Consider the following 16,259-nt stretch of genomic DNA (forward strand, 5'->3'; position numbering starts at 1 on the left):
CGTCTGTTGTACTGTCCTCTATTCTCTTTCCATTTTCATGCTGGGTCCCAACCTCAATTCGGTCAAGGTCTCGATTTGCCATTGCTAATCTTTCCGAATCCCTTATTTTCTGTTTTAAAAGCAGTTCACGCGCCCTACTTCGTGACAACATGCACTCATACGATCTCACACGTTTTTCATAAACTTTTTGTTCACACGACTTGACACTACTAAGACTGACAATCCATTCACTTACTTGTTGGGTCAGAACTAACTTGTCAACGATGTATCCGCCACCTGTGCGCTTGCACTGGAGAGAAAACTTAATTCTAACAAATTTTCAATATTCATAACTTAATTATGCTATTGTCACTGATAGAATTCTCACTTTTTCTTGAATGCTTTTACTATCTATCGCTGCAGCTACTGTTTTCGACTATGTATAGCGTTAGAGGAAAAAAAAATTTTTTTACAAACAATTTTTCAACTATATATTTTTCTGACCTAGTCAGGCATGTGGTCGACCTTCAATCATGGTATTTTACCATCCTGGCAGGGTCGCCATTTTCTAAACATTCATGGTGGTGTCTGTTTGTACTATATCGTGTCTCCCTACCACTTTCGCACAACGACGCTCTGAGCGTGTTTTTTAGGAAATTAACTGATTGCTGGTAAGGAGACGCCAGACCACACATGACATGTAGAATTCAGAAGTGTTCAGTGAGACTAGCGGGGACATAACCAAATACTAAATGATCTCAGCGTCAGCTCCACTGCACTCCCTGTAAAAGAATCTTAATACTAACTAAATTTAGTGGAAAGGGTTCAAGGCTTTCCTATTTTTAGTTAGCTGGTAAAATAACGTCGAAAAAGCAGTTACGTTTACCATTGGAAATTTTATTCTACTCACAAAACATTGTTTATAAATTGCACTATTGATAAAAGGAAGTGTTTTAATACAGGATGGTAAAAACCAACTGCGTTCAACAAAAATGTGAACGAATATTCCCTGAATGGGTTTCCAAGTTCTACAATGTATCGAAGGATGACCTATGCCATATCACATCTATAATCTAGGTTTAATTTAAGTTTCACAAAAGAACAAACTATCAAAATGGTCTACAGTGACCCTCAATTATCTTTAATTACTTATCTAACTTGTCGTAAATTACAGTGGCTGATGTGGCTTCTCAATAACTATATAAAAGAAAAATCATCGCGTTTCAGATCTTTACTTCAAGTGGCAAATGTGAACACCATGAGTTTTTAATTAACGATCGACACTAGTATTACGCAAAAAGGGGGTGTAACAGATGAGTCTTCTGCAGTTCTGAGTGAAGCCTTATGCGCTCAAAAATGCGGCATCGCGTGCGTTCATTACCTTGTCGGTGTTTAGGCAGCGTCAGGGCGACAGCGGCCGGCGCACCAGCCGTCCAGCTCGCCGTCTCGGAACTAACTCTACTCTTAACTTCTCCTTACTACAATTTACCGAAGTTAGTTTAAAAAACTATCTGGCTATGTTTTCATCTGACCAATCAGGGTCTCAATGTTAACCTTAAGCTCCGCCTACAAAAATTCTGTCTATCCAATGAGAAACGTTATACTTTTCGTGGTGGGGCAATGTTTTTTGAAGTTTGCAACGTAACAGAGACGCTAAAAAGTCTCACGCTAAAACCTGGAGCTAGTGTGGTCCTTTTAGCGTTATCGCAAGATCTATACTGCTCTTCTGGAGGGCTCTATCTTTTAACATGGGCTGGGGAGTGATCCTAATGTAACAGACACGCGAAAACGCTCACGCTAAAACTTGCGGGTGGTAGTGGCCCTTTTGGTATTATCGTAAGATCTATACTGTTTTTCTGGAGGGCTCTAGCTTTTAACATGGGCTGGGGGTTGTCCTTGACATACCTGAGACGCGAAAAAGCCTCACGCTAAAACGTGCAGGTTGTATAGTTGTACAGGTAGGCTCGTGGCGTGGGTGCCCAGCCCCTCCCTTATCTAGCTTAACACAGTTCTGCTCTCGGCTTCTGTCCTCGTTTCTCCCCTCGGAACTGCGTCTGCCTCACGGTGGGAAGGTACGACATGCATTTAGGCATTCTTGTGTTAGTCTGTGGTATTCCATTTGCTCACTCGTTACTCGTATTACTTTGGTTAATTTAATGTCACGATTTATTCGGAGCTATGTGACATAGTACTGGATTTGCTTATCATGTCAGGGTTTTCATGTAAGGTGTTGGATTTGCCTGACACCTTACACCTTCGGTCACAAAATTTAAGCTTTTTCACCAGGTTTCGACACTTCTTTTAGTGTCTTCATCAGAAGTTACGTATTCAAATTGGCATGTCACGTATAAGATAAATATCAAGCGTGGAAGGCTTTAGTCACAAAAATTTAAAAAAGAATATATGGACGGCGATCCACTATGGGCTGCTCATACACACACACACACACACACACACATATATATATATATATATATATATATATATATATATATATATATATATGTGACAAGCCTTTCTCGCTTCATATTTATCTTATACGTGACATGCCAATTTGAATATGTAGCTGCTGATGAAGACACTAAAAGAAGTGTCGAAACCTGGTCAGAAGGCTTAAATTATGTGTTCGCTGACTATGCAGCCATGTTTAAAACTTTAAAAAGGTCTTTGCCGTCTTCGGTGCACTTTCACGTACCTTTTTCCATTGTTTTGATTGCTGTTTCGACTATAGTGCGTAACGGTCGATCTCGGTTTCACCAACAGTCACAGATCTGCGCAAGAAGTGTTGTGGATTGCGATTAAACATCCATACAATGCGTTGAAATGTTGTGTCAAATGTGCTTTTGGTCGACTTGGGCAATGGACTTAACATCTGAGGTCATCAGTCCCCTAGAACTTAGAACTACTTAAATGTAACTAACCTAAGGACATCACACACATCCATGCCCGAGGCAGGATTCAAACCTGCGACCGCAGTGGTCCAGACTGAAGCGCCTAGAACCACTCGGCTCGCTGTAAATTGTTGAAATTATTTATACGATCCTTGAAATAATCAAGCTTATCAATCACGAAGGCGCTACAAAAACAGTGCATGCTTTCTTGGGAATTTACCAGTCTTATGAAACCACCCTCATATCTATAAAAATAAACAATGATTGTCGCACATTGAGTGCCGCTCTTTCCCCTGCGATATCTCAGAGAGACTGAAAGGAAATCCCATAGCGTGAGAATGTTCGTTGTTTATCTAATCTGGCGTGAAGTGTGCGGGTTTCTATTGCTGCTCATTGCGGCTGAGGACAGGAGACAGACTGCAGCAGTATGGCGAGGCGTGTGCTGCCGATGTTGCTGCTGCTGTGTCTGATCGCAGCGTCGAGCGCGCTGCCGCACGGCGCGCGGATCGTCAACGGCAGCGACGCCAGCATCGAGGACTACCCGTGGATGGCCGTCATCCAGTACCGCAGCGACATCAAGTGCTCCGGCACCATCATCAGCGACACCTGGGTGCTCACCAACGCCGCCTGCGTGCAGAAGTTCGAGCCCACAGACTACTGGGTGCGGGTCGGCACAGCGGATCGTACCAACGGCGGCCTTCTGTACAACGTCACGCGGAACGAATACAACCACAAGTTCAGCTCCAAAAAGAGGGACTATGACGTGGGCGCCGTTCAGATTGACGGCACCTTTACCTTCACCGACAGTGTGCAGGTACGGTGGCAGTGTCATTCGTATCCATTCTGAGACGTGCAAGTGGTCATTCAAAACCTTTGTGGTAGAAGTTGCTTAAGCATCATTATTTAAGTCTGCAAAGTTCACAGATTACAGACTCGAGTCCAAACTACAGAAGACATTTTTGTAACTGTAATTTTTCTATAAAAGAATCAATACTTTCAGAGTATGTTGATACAATACCTCCACATTTGAAACATCCCCTTAGGAAAATTTATATTTTAATGTATTGGAAAATCTCTACGTTATTTGATTTTCAAACAGCTGAACAGAACTGAACGTGCTCAGACATTTCGCTCTTTACTTATTCTGATCAACACTAAACGCACACAATATTTTTAGCGCAACGCAATGTGACTTTCAATCATCTCTACAAAAGAATGGCCCTGACTAACAATAACCTATACCTTTCATGAATCACTTACTCACAAAAATCTTCGTTACTCGAACTACTGCAATACAGCGAGCGCCAATACTGCCAGCTAAATAAAAAATTCTAACTACTGAAGGCACTAGCTACTGATAGGCATAGTTAGCAAATGAAAAATTTTGATAGAGAACAAACAATGTATTTACCGTAATAATGTTCAAAAGTCATCATATATATGTCTATCAATTCATGACATCCATCTTTACAAATTTCTTTTTTCTGGCGGACACACGTCCAGATCGTCCGTTCTCAAAACTCTGGCATCTCTCTCTCCACATCCACCATTGCTGGCGGCTCACCTCCAACTGCACAACGCCACGTGCTTTTCACGTCCAACTGCCCAACGCTAGCGAATATTCCAACAATGAGTCCAACCACTGCACACAGCACAGTCAGTGATTTTCATACAGAGCGCTACGTGGCGTTATCAACATAAAAACCTAAACAGTCTACTTACACATTTAGCAATAAACGCAACCGTCCTCTTATAGAAATACCCATACAGAAAGACAGGTAAGTTGCACATGTAACACCAATACGCACGAAAAGTTGTATAAGTAATCCGCTGAATTATAGACCTATCACTAACGACGATATGCAGTAGTATCTTGGAACATGCACTCTTCCCCGAATTTTTGAATCATCTCGAAGAAAAAGGTTTATTGACAAATAGCGAACACGGATACAGAAAATACAGAGCCATTTGAACCATTTGAACAGAAAATATCGTTCTTGTGAAGCACAACTAGCTCTTCATTCTCGCGAAGTAATAAGTGCTATCGACAAGGGACGTCAAATTGATTCCATATTTTTAGATTTCCAGAAAGCTGTTCCTCACCCGCGACTTCTAATTACATTGAGTGCCTACGGGGTATCGCCTCAGCTCTGTGACTGGATCTGTGATATCCTGTCAGAAACGTCACAGTTCGTTATAAGTGACGAAAAGTAGTCGAGTAATACAGAAGTAATATCTGCCGTTCACCAAGAAAGTGCTATGCTCATTATGTAAATAAACGATTTATGAAACAATCTGAGCAGTCCTGTTACATTGTTTGCAGCTAATTCTGTCATTTACCGTCATGTAAAGTCATCAGATGATCCAAACGAACTGTAAAATGTTTTAGACAAGATATCCGTATGGTGTAAGAACTGGCAATTGATTCTAAATCATGAAAAGTGTGAAGTCATCCACAAGAACACTAAAAAGAATCTCCGAAATTTGAGTTACGCGATAAATCACACAAATCTAAAGGCTGGAAAGTCAACAAAATACTTAGGGATTACAATTAAAAATAACTTAAATTGGAATGATCATATAAATAATGTTATAGGGACAGAAAACCGAAGACTGCGATCTATTGGCAGGAAACTTAGAAAATGGATCAGGCCTAATAAAGAGACTACTTACACAACGCTTCTTTCTCTCTAATGCAGTACTGCTCTGCGGTATGGGCTCTGCATCAGATAGGACTAACGGACATTGAAAATGTTTAAAGACGGGCAAACCATTATTGCGAAATAGGGGAGAGAGTGCTACAGGTATGATACACGAATTGGGGTGGTAGTCATTAAAACAAAGGCGTTTTTCGCTGCGGCAAGACCATCTCATGAAATTTCAATCATAAACTTTCCCTTCAGAGCGCGAAAATTCTTTTTCGCGACCATCTACGCAGAATGAAATGGTCATGATAACAAAATAAGAGAAATCAGAGCTCGCATGGAAAACTTTGAGTATTCGTTTTCCCTGAGCGCTGTTCCCGAGAGTGGAATGGTAGAGAAGTAGCTTAAAGATGGTTCGATGAACCCTTTGCCAGGTACTTCATTGTGAATTGCAAAGTAGTCATGTAGATGTAAATGTAGATTTAGCATCGAGACGAAATGCTGTGGCCAATGCTGAGGATGTTTGCTACTGACCAAATAATTGGGTAGTCTTCCCTTGGGTTTAAGTTTAGATTACTATATTTCTTCTTTTTCATTGAAGGAGTACGTCATCTGCCTGTTCTGCCCACAGAGGAAGTTGTTATAAACGTTTCCTTGGTCTTTTGCTGTCTATTTTATTATTCTGTCTTACGATAAAACTTTATTTGTTGTTGGTGAACAACGCAACCAGTCACAAATACTTTTAACATGTTTTATTTTAATGTCATAACCAGTTCCTGTATACCATGCCCATCGAAAGATTACTAGTATTTTCAGTTACATAGATGTTTTGACCAGTAGCATGTCGTCTGCTCCTACACTGCACAAGTACATTTGAATACTTAGTGTAGCTTTATAGGTTGTTTCATTAGTTAAAACACGCTAATGTGGTTACATTTGTTTATATGTAATGTGAAATAATTATACTCACTTATGTAAGTTCCCGTAGATGGCGATTTGTTTTGTTGTGGTCTATATGGTTGTCCATGTCAATGTACGTGTTGTTGAATTGCAAAGAGCACACATACCGTAAATAAATTACTGTAGCGCACTTTGTAATATTCTTAATGTCAGTGTTAGGTGTCAGACATGTGCTATAGATTTATGTTACTGTTTGGAATGTAAGGATTATTAAGCGAAGATAGAAAGATATCATTCATTTCCTACTGCCCAAGGATGTAAACAGAGGAAAGGTGATGTGTGGGATGTGCAAATTAAAATACGTTAATAACAGAATAACATTTACACTCTAAAAGTAAACTTATTATTAAAAGGCAATACGACAAATTGTTTTTGGTACGTCATCTTTTTTTGTTGCTCTAATCTTAGAGTGCAAACATTTTTTTTCTGTTATTAACATGTTGCATTTTGTACATTTGTATCTTTGCTTAATGATGATCTTTGGTTTGTAGCCGGCCGCGGTGGTCTAGCGGTTCTAGGCGCGCAGTCAGGAACCGCGCGACTGCTACGGTCGCAGGTTCGAATCCTGCCTCGGGCATGGATGTGTGTGATGTCCTTAGGTTAGTTAGGTTTAAGTAGTTCTAAGTTCTAGGGGACTGATGACCACAGAAGTTAAGTCCCATAGTGCTCAGAGCCATTTGAACTTTTTTTTTGCTTTGTAAACAAAAAAAAAAACGTGTATAACATATGTCTGATGCTCAAAACTGACATTAAGAATATTATTAAATGTGCCACTGTAATCTATTTGCAATACGTCTGCTGCTTGTAATAGGGTGTTCGACTGTTTTCTGTAAATTGTCTTAAATGATTAATTATGTCATTTTATACCCCTAACATCTTTCTCTCCTCTTGAGTTTCGGTATTCTTCTGTAGATACGGCAATGAAATTCAGTTAATTTGAAAGCCCGCTGCAACGCTCCATTCGAGTCATGTGATGCCTGTGACGTCACTTACTAGCTCATTGCTTCTACTGTCATAACGGTAATAAAATTAACGTTTCGGAAAATGGGTTACAAATGCTGTGTAATACCATACTGTACAAGCACATCTATAAAAACTCCTGAAAAGTTGTTTTTGAGAATTCCAGAGAATGAGAAGACATATAAAATGTGGTTGTACCCTACCGCCAAATTACCACCATGTCGACGCACAAGTTCACCAAATTAATTAAAAATGTGTTGCACTGTGAAGTTAACATCAACTAACCTTTGAGATACGCTCTCCCACTGTTACAAAGTAGAATAGTGTCATTCGACAAAACTAAACTCTTAGTGAAAATTGTCGTTGTACCCAACTACACTTGTTAGGGAGCTCTGTTATTAGAGCTGTAGGCCGTCGAATTTTATGGGTCGATGTCCATAGATCGCTGGTACGAATCTAACACGAAATAATATTTTAACTTATTTGTAAAACGACTCGACTGTCATCTCATATGAGAACCAAATCACAAGCACAAAATTTTACCACACCGATCAGAAACGAAATATAATTGTGTTTTCCTCGTTGTTCACACACTTAACGCCCAAGAAGATATTTTCTAATTAATGTGACCAACATTTTTTACGAGATACAACGTTTTTATCTTCGTTCTGTCCGGGTAGGATCCTTATTGTTTAAACTTTTGCAGTTTCATCATGTTACATGAAGATGAAGTAAGTCTGTTTTAAACGTCTACGTTAGTTGACACTCACAAACGTCACAGCCCTTAAGGTTTGTGCCACCTGCCTGTTGTACGAGCTTTATATATCTCCGTATAACCTCATCGTCCTACACCTCGTTGTACTGTGGCCGTACGGTTATACCTTCACTACTAGCCACGCTTTTCAAAGAAGTGAATTGTTTGTTCGGAAAGTAAATGCATTTATCCTCCTTATCCATTTCTCAGACTAAGACTAATGTGAAACTATATATACTACATCCCACAATCGAAACAACTGCTACAATCAGTTGTTGTTAACGCTTTTTTCGTATTTCGTGCAAAACTTTTAAAATATGACCTCTTTCTTCGCAGTCGAATGCGTTATACAGTATGTTGGCCAGCGGAACACTTGTTAGATATAAGTTTTCTCCTAAGTTTCTTCTCCAGAGGAAATCGGCACTTATTTTTGCCAATAAGCTTTGCCAAGTATAAAGTTATTGTGCTTTAGGTCGTAGCTTATGGCTGATAATCGACAATTTAGTTACAATATAAGGACAAATTTGCAAAAGTTCTACAATTCTCTAGTTTTGAGCGAGCTTATTGATGTTGCAGAATGTCCGTCGTTGCGCATATTGCCGCTCTAAATGATTGGAGAATAAACGCATCAACTTTTGCAAGGCTTCCGCTATCGGCGTTTACAAAATTCCTTTCCATTGTCATTTAAAAGTTATAATTGCATTTTTCATCACTAAATAGCTAAACTGTTTGCAGAAAAAGTCCGTAATAACCTCGTAACTTCGGCTAACGCTTCTGTAACGCACATATAGATTCGTCTTATTCCTAGCCTGTGACGTCACCAGAGCATCAGCCAATAACAGAGCGTTTTCGATCACGTGACCAGATCTTCATATTTAATGCTTTTTAAGCTTTAATTACATAGAAGTAACAGATATTTTGTGAGAACATTTGACTGTAAATGCCATTTAAATGTTATAATCAATCAGAATAACAACAATCCGAACCATATTTTTAACATAGGAAAATAGCCTAACATCGACATCGAAAACCACATGAGCACAGCGAAACAAATCGCCATCCCTTGGAACTTACGTAAGCGTATACAACTATTTCACATTATACCTAAATGAATACAAGCATATTAGACTGTTTTTATTAATGAAACAATTTATAAAATGGCACTAAATATTCAGATATTCTTGTGCAGTGAAGGAGCAGACGACATGATCAAAACACTTATGTAACTGTAAATATTAGCTCCTGAAGATTGGCATGGTAGCCCGAAGCTGGCTATGGCAGAAAATAAAATATTTAAAAAGTACTTGTGGTTTGTGCCTTATTCACCAATTACCGTAAATGGTCAAGGAGTTCAGAAGATCCAGCATCGATAAAACAACATTTATTTGATGTTTCTCCATATAATGTCATCTGTTGCGAGAGCCATCTTTCTTTAGTTTTGTTCATTCTGTCGCTTATTTAAAAAATAGGTCATAATTAAATCTAGCCAATCTAATGCAACCTTTCTGTGCGAGCCTTCACTTCACATGATAAATAACAGTGAAATAAATTTCTCCCACCCAAGCATTCTAATTACTTATTTTTGTGTCGTGGATCATCATGATTTAGAACCATCGGGAGTGGCACTGCTTTAGGTGAGATAAATGTTTACTGAAGGCAGTGAATGTGTTAAGTTGCCAAATCTTGCTGCAAGCGACTTACAAAACTGAACAGAATAAACCAAGTGCAAGGTAAGCAAGGGAGATGGCTTATTATCGGATATGGTATGGTTTGCTCACAGAGCAAATAGTGCAAAAATTATATTTCAGTTATAATGACGGTAAGCAGTAATATGGATGTCTTAGCATTGTGTGTTCGTATTAAGTACCTGGTTTGCTACAGTTGAGTTATCACATGTAGTAAACAGCTAAATTCAGTAAAAAGCCTATCAACATTATATAACGGAAATACAAGGTACATAAAGTCTGATCCGAAGAAAAACCGCAACTGAGCATCATACTGACAGGAGTGAGAAATCTGCTTTAGTTTGTAAATGATATTTTAGTAGAACGACTAGCTTCGGAGAGTATTGCTCCGTCATCGGGTGCTACACATCACACAAATTGTCGAGTGATGGGTGTGTAAAGTGTGGGACAGTTAAAGCCATAGCACATTTGACGTAACAGGTGCGCCGCAGCTACTAGAGAAACACCCGTTTTGCCAGTACACAGCTTCCTGTGTGGGGAAGTGAGAACAGGCATACTTGTTATCATGGTTCCTATCGACCATGTCTGACCACCGCAAGGGAGGAACGCCCTTATTGTGTACCAAGCACACTGTAATCTCCCCATACCTTGCATCTGCCACTCGAGAACAAGTAACGAGCACCATGGAACGTGCTTTGTCATCCTGCACCATTTGTCGGAGGCTAGCTGCAGCGAGAGTAGCGATTACAGGGCTATGCACGGACTGCTGTTAACATCAAAACCCAAATGCTGCCTTTAGAGTGGTGCCGTGACAGGGAAGCACAGACTGATGATGGCGTCGCATTGTGTTCAGTGATGAATCGCAGCTCTGCATTGCTATGGATGACCGTCGTTGGTGAGTACGGCGGTGACCTAAGGAAATGTCTAATTCTTCCAATGTTTTGGAGATGCATTTCTGGCGTCATGGTATGAGAAGCCATTGGGCACGACATCAGGTCGTGGATGGTAGTGCATGAGGAAACACTGACGACACAGTGGCACATCACTGACATCCTGTGTCCTCATGCGACAGTAGTGTGGGGGCTATTTTTCAACAGGGCAATGCTTGCCCCCAAGTAAAATGTGTTTCTATGAACTGTTTGATCTCCAGATCTGTCCCCGATAAAACATATGTGGGACCAGATAAGAAGTCAGCGCAATCCCTGTGCCAGTACCTAGAAAATAAAGGAGCCAGCTTGCCTCAGGAAAGGATACAACGACTTTTCTGATAGTATCTAGTCCAGAGGATCTGCAACGTCACACTGATAAGTTGTTTGTAAATGTAACTCAGTTCTGTAATCAGTGAAATATCAATACATATTCTCTTTACCCTCTCAACCCGCTAAGTTTCATTTCGTTTCCTCCTTCCTTTCTGGATGCTTCATTTTTTATTTTGTTTTGTTTTATTTATTTATTTATGTCAGCCAGCGTATGTTGAAATTTTACTTTGTTTATCGGTATCGTTCTTGATGACAGATTCTTTTTAAGTGTGGATGAAACAATTCTGTTACATATGAAGATAGTAACTGTTCTCGAAAGAGCAGATACCACTGATGACCGTGCAGCTTCTCTAGAATAAATGATAATTAATTGAAACCCTCATCAGTCGGCAGGTGTTGTTGACATACCTTGATGGGGACAGCTGAAAAAGTGTGCCCCGACCGGGACTCGCACCCGCGATCTCCTGCTTATATGGATGGGCAAAGTATCTATTAGGAACATTCCGTATGTAGATTGTGGACAGTTGGGAATGTGGGTCTCACGGCATGCGTGCAAGGGATAAGTCCCTACAGTCGCCCTATTCGTCTGTGACCTCGGTGGGTCAGATGGATAGAGCGTCCTCGGTGGGTCAGATGGATAGAGCGTCTGTCATGTAAGCAGAAGATCGTTAGTATAGATAAGGAACAGCAAAGGGCCTATAACACTACCTTGGGGAACGCCAGAAATCACTTCTGTTTTACTCGATGACTTTCCGTCAATTACTACGAACTGTGACCTCTTTAACAGGAAATCACAAATCCAGCCACATAACTGAGACGATATTCCATAAGCACGCAATTTGACTACGAGCCGCTTGTGTGGTACAGTGTCAAAAGCCTTCCGGAAATCCAGAAATACGAAATAGATCTGAAATCCTTTGTCAATAGCACTCAACACTTCATGTGAATAAAGACCTAGTTGTGTTTCACAGGAACGATGTTTTCTAAACCCATGTTGACTGTGTGTCAGACCGTTTTCTTCAGGGGCTCCATAGCTATCATTATGTAGATTGTAGACTAATCTAAAAACCCTTGTGTGCTCTAGACACTCAGCTACCTGTGTAGGAGCCTCTGGTATCTAGTGCATTCTTTAGACATTTATGAGCACCCTACAGTTCCCAACCCTTTACGGTAAATCTAGGTAGGATGTTTGAAGATGAGGGAATCATACTGAAAACTGAATGGATTGTATGGAATAACCCCTTTGCAAGTATTAGAACAACATGTTAAAATGTTACCAACTTTTAAGCACTTTGAAAACGAGTCGTTACCGAGCAATGTATTTTTGTTTTGCCTTCTTGGTCAGTGCGACGAAAGTCTGTTATTAACAATGAAGAGTGCTTGCATGTACGTTTTCTTCGTTTATGTTCTGAATACGTGAGTTCAATAGCAAAACATCAAATGAAAATGTGATTTTCATCTGTGATCGCAGCCCATTACTCTGTCGACGGAGGCGCCACCTGACGGTGCCCTGGTGACGGCGATGGGCTGGGGCACGCTTTGGAACGGTGGCTACCCTGCAGAGGTGTTGCAGGCGGTGGACCTGTACGTGGTCAACTGGGACGAGTGCAGCGAAGTAGACGTCTACAGCGGCAAGCTGACGGAGCGCCAGTTCTGCGCCGGCTGGTCTGGCGGCGGGAAGGGCACCTGCGGTAGGGACAAGGGCGGTCCAGCGGTGCTCAACGGCGTCCAGGTGGGCATCACCTCCTGGAGCAACGGCTGCGCCATGCCCGGCTACCCCAGCATCTTCACCAGCATCGTGCAGGTGCGCGACTGGATCACGGAGACCACTGGCGTCTAGACTATGACATGAAAGAATCAGCAAAGTCAAACTGAAGTTTTTGTAACTAAACTATGATGAATAAAATATATGGTCATATCGGCAGTCTGTGTACACGTTCTTGTCCTGCTACCAAGAAAAAATATGATCTTTTCAGCATGAAAAACTAGAAACATTTTTCTTAATAGGGAATACCAGCGTGTCTCTACGAGTAAGCACCATACTACAAATACAAAGGTTTGCAATTCGATATTCAGTCGGTACTATGATTTATTTTCTGTCAGTTATCCTATCTTTCTTCACTGGCAATGATTTTTACTGTGAAAAATGGTTCCGTGTTCACATAGGACAGGGCAAACGATACCTGCATTCTAACTGGCTCGAGATTTCCTGATGCATTGCAGAACTCGACATGGTTTTCAGCGCGGCTCGAAAAATCACTTGATATTTGACTCCGGTGGTGGGACTGCAAACAGTACATCAGAAACTTGGAACTAGTGTCAAGAACAAGATATAGCTGTGCTTAAAATTTTACAATTTTGTGAAATACAGGAGCAAATTACGTTATATCCTAAAGCTGCACAAACTCCTGTTGTATTTGAACGTATTTGAAGTGACAGTTCTCACACAGTGTGTATGGAAACATTGACATTTATCGTAATTTTAAAGTAAAGCTGACGGTCAAAGAAAGAAATGCCCTCAAAAAAAATATTTTTTGACTCTGACCACAATGCAGTATTTTATTTGGTCATTAGAGAATACCAAGTGATTGTAATGAACATTCCAATCCCTGCAAGTATTAGAAAAACATGTTAAAATGTTACCAGCTTTTAAGCAGTTTGAAAACAAGTCTTTAACGTTCAGATGAAACAAAGAAGGAAATTAACCAACAAGTGAATCCATCGTAAACGAGATAAATATTATTAAACTAAATGTAGTGGTGGCACAACCCATCGTATAGAGAGTATCAACACACATCACTGTATCTGCTAGACTAGTGAAAGCTCCAGAGTTAAACTAAATCGTGATTGCTATCTTTTATTTATTTGTTAGCTGCTGTTTTTACATACGACTTGCACCTTATAAGATACTGCAGCCTGTGTTTCACAATTCCTTTTAGTATTAAAACCCATAGTACGAGGGTGGTTTGAAAAGTTCTCGTAACGGAATAGAAAAAAAGTATTTACATCATTGAGACTTTTTTTTTATTTTTCAATGTGGTCTCCTTGTAGATTTATGCACTTAATCCAACGATCCCCCCCATGAACCATGGACCTTGCCGTTGGTGGGGAGGCTTGCGTGCCTGAGCGATACAGATGGCCGTACTGTAGCTGCAACCACAACGGAGGGGTATCTATTGAGAGGCCAGACAAACGTGTGGTTCCTGAAGAGGGGCAGCAGCCTTTTCAGTAGTTGCAGGGGCAACAGTCTGGGTGATTGACTGATATGGCCTTGTAACATTAACCAAAACGGCCTTGCTGTGCTGGTACTGCGAACGGCTGAAAGCAACGGGAAACTACAGCCGTAATTTTTTCCGAGGGCAAGCAGCTTTGCTGTATGGTTAATGATAATGGCGTCCTCTTGGGTAAAGTATTCCGGAGGTAAAATAGTCTCCCATTCGCATCTCCGGGTGGGGACTACTCAAGAGGACGTCGTTATCAGGAGAAAGAAAACTGGCGTTCTTCGAATCGGTGCGTGGAATGTCAGATCCCTTAATCGGGCAGGTAGGTTAGAAAATTTAGAAAGGGTTGATGAAATGTATTCAGGTAGTGAAGGGAGACGAAAATTTAATACTCACGGGTGACTGGAATTCGGTAGTAGGAAAAGGGAGAGAATGAAACGTAGTAGGTGAATATGGACTGGGGCAAAGAAATGAAAGAGGAAAGCGCCTGGTAGAATTTTGCACAGAGCACAACTTAATCATAGCTACCACTTGGTTCAAGAATCATAAAAGAAGGTTGTATACATGGAAGAATCCTGGAGATACTAAAAGGTATCAGATAGATTATATAATGGTAAGACAGAGATTTAGGAACCAGGTCTTAAATTGTAAGACATTTCCAGGGGCAGATGTGGACTCTGACCACAATCTATTGGTTATGAACTGTAGATTAAAACTGAAGAAACTACAAAAAGGTGCTAATTTAAGGAGATGGGACCTGGATAAACTGACTAAACAAGAGGTTGTACAGAGTTTCAGGGAGAGCATAAGGGAACAATTGACAGGAATGGGGGAAAGAAATACAGTAGAAGAAGAATGGGTAGCTTTGAGGGATGAAGTAGTGAAGGCAGCAGACGATAAAGTAGGCAAAAAGACGAGGGCTAATAGAAATCCTTGGGTAACAGAAGAAATACTGAATTTAATTGATATAAAAGTGCAGTAAATGAAGCAGGCAAAAAGGAATACAAACGTCTCAAAAATGAGATCGACAGGAAGTGCAAAATGGCTAAGCAGGGATGGCTAGAAGACAAATGTAAGGATGTAGAAGCTTATCTCACTAGGGGTAAGATAGATACTGCCTACAGGAAAATTAAAGAGACCTTTGGAGAGAAGAGACCCACTTGTATGAATATCAAGAGCTCAGATGGAAACCCTGTTCTAAGCAAAGAAGGGAAGGCAGAAAGGTGGAAGGAGTATATAGAGGGTTTATACAAGGGCGATGTACTTGAGGACAATATTATGGGAATGGAAGAGGATGTAGATGAAGATGAAATGGGAGAAAAGATACTGCGTGAAGAGTTTGACAGAGCACTGAAAGACCTGAGTCGAAACAAGGCCCCGGGAGTAGACAACATTCCTTTAGAACTACTGACAGCCTTGGGAGAGCCAGTCATGACAAAACTCTACCATCTGGTGAGCAAAATGTATGAGACAGGCGAAATACCCTCAGACTTCAAGAAGAAAATAATAATTCCAATCCCAAAGAAAGCAGGTGTTGACGGATGTGAAAATTACCGAACTATCAGTCTAATAAGTCACAGCTGCAAAATACTAACGCGAATTCTTTACAAACGAATGGAAAAACTTGTAGAAGCGGACCTCGGGGAAGATCAGTTTGGATTCCGTAGAAACGTTGGAACACGTGAGGCAATACTAACCTTACGACTTATCTTAGAAGAAAGATTAAGAAAAGGCAAACCTACGTTTCTAGCATTTGTAGACTTAGAAAAAGATTTTGACATTGTTAACTGAAATACTCTTTCAAATTCTAAAGGTGGCAGGGGTAAAATACAGGGAGCGGAAGGCTATTTACAATTTGTACAGAAACCAGATGGCAGTTATAAGAGTCGAGGGCCATGAAAGGGA

The 16,259-nt window shown here is 40.6% G+C and overlaps 1 protein-coding gene across 1 annotated transcript; it reads left to right on the top strand.

The window, feature by feature from the left end:
* The first annotated feature begins 3,290 nt into the window (after positions 1–3,290).
* LOC126356119 (trypsin-2-like) lies at positions 3,291–13,055 on the top strand. Its single transcript, XM_050006820.1, has 2 exons — positions 3,291–3,684; positions 12,605–13,055. The coding sequence occupies exons 1-2, from the start codon at positions 3,298–3,300 to the stop codon at positions 12,971–12,973; spliced, it is 756 nt and encodes a 251-aa protein (XP_049862777.1). The 5' UTR covers positions 3,291–3,297; the 3' UTR covers positions 12,974–13,055.
* Positions 13,056–16,259: the final 3,204 nt, after the last annotated feature.

Source organism: Schistocerca gregaria, chromosome 3, assembly GCF_023897955.1.
Source record: "Schistocerca gregaria isolate iqSchGreg1 chromosome 3, iqSchGreg1.2, whole genome shotgun sequence".
Classification (NCBI taxonomy): Eukaryota; Metazoa; Arthropoda; class Insecta; order Orthoptera; family Acrididae; genus Schistocerca; species Schistocerca gregaria.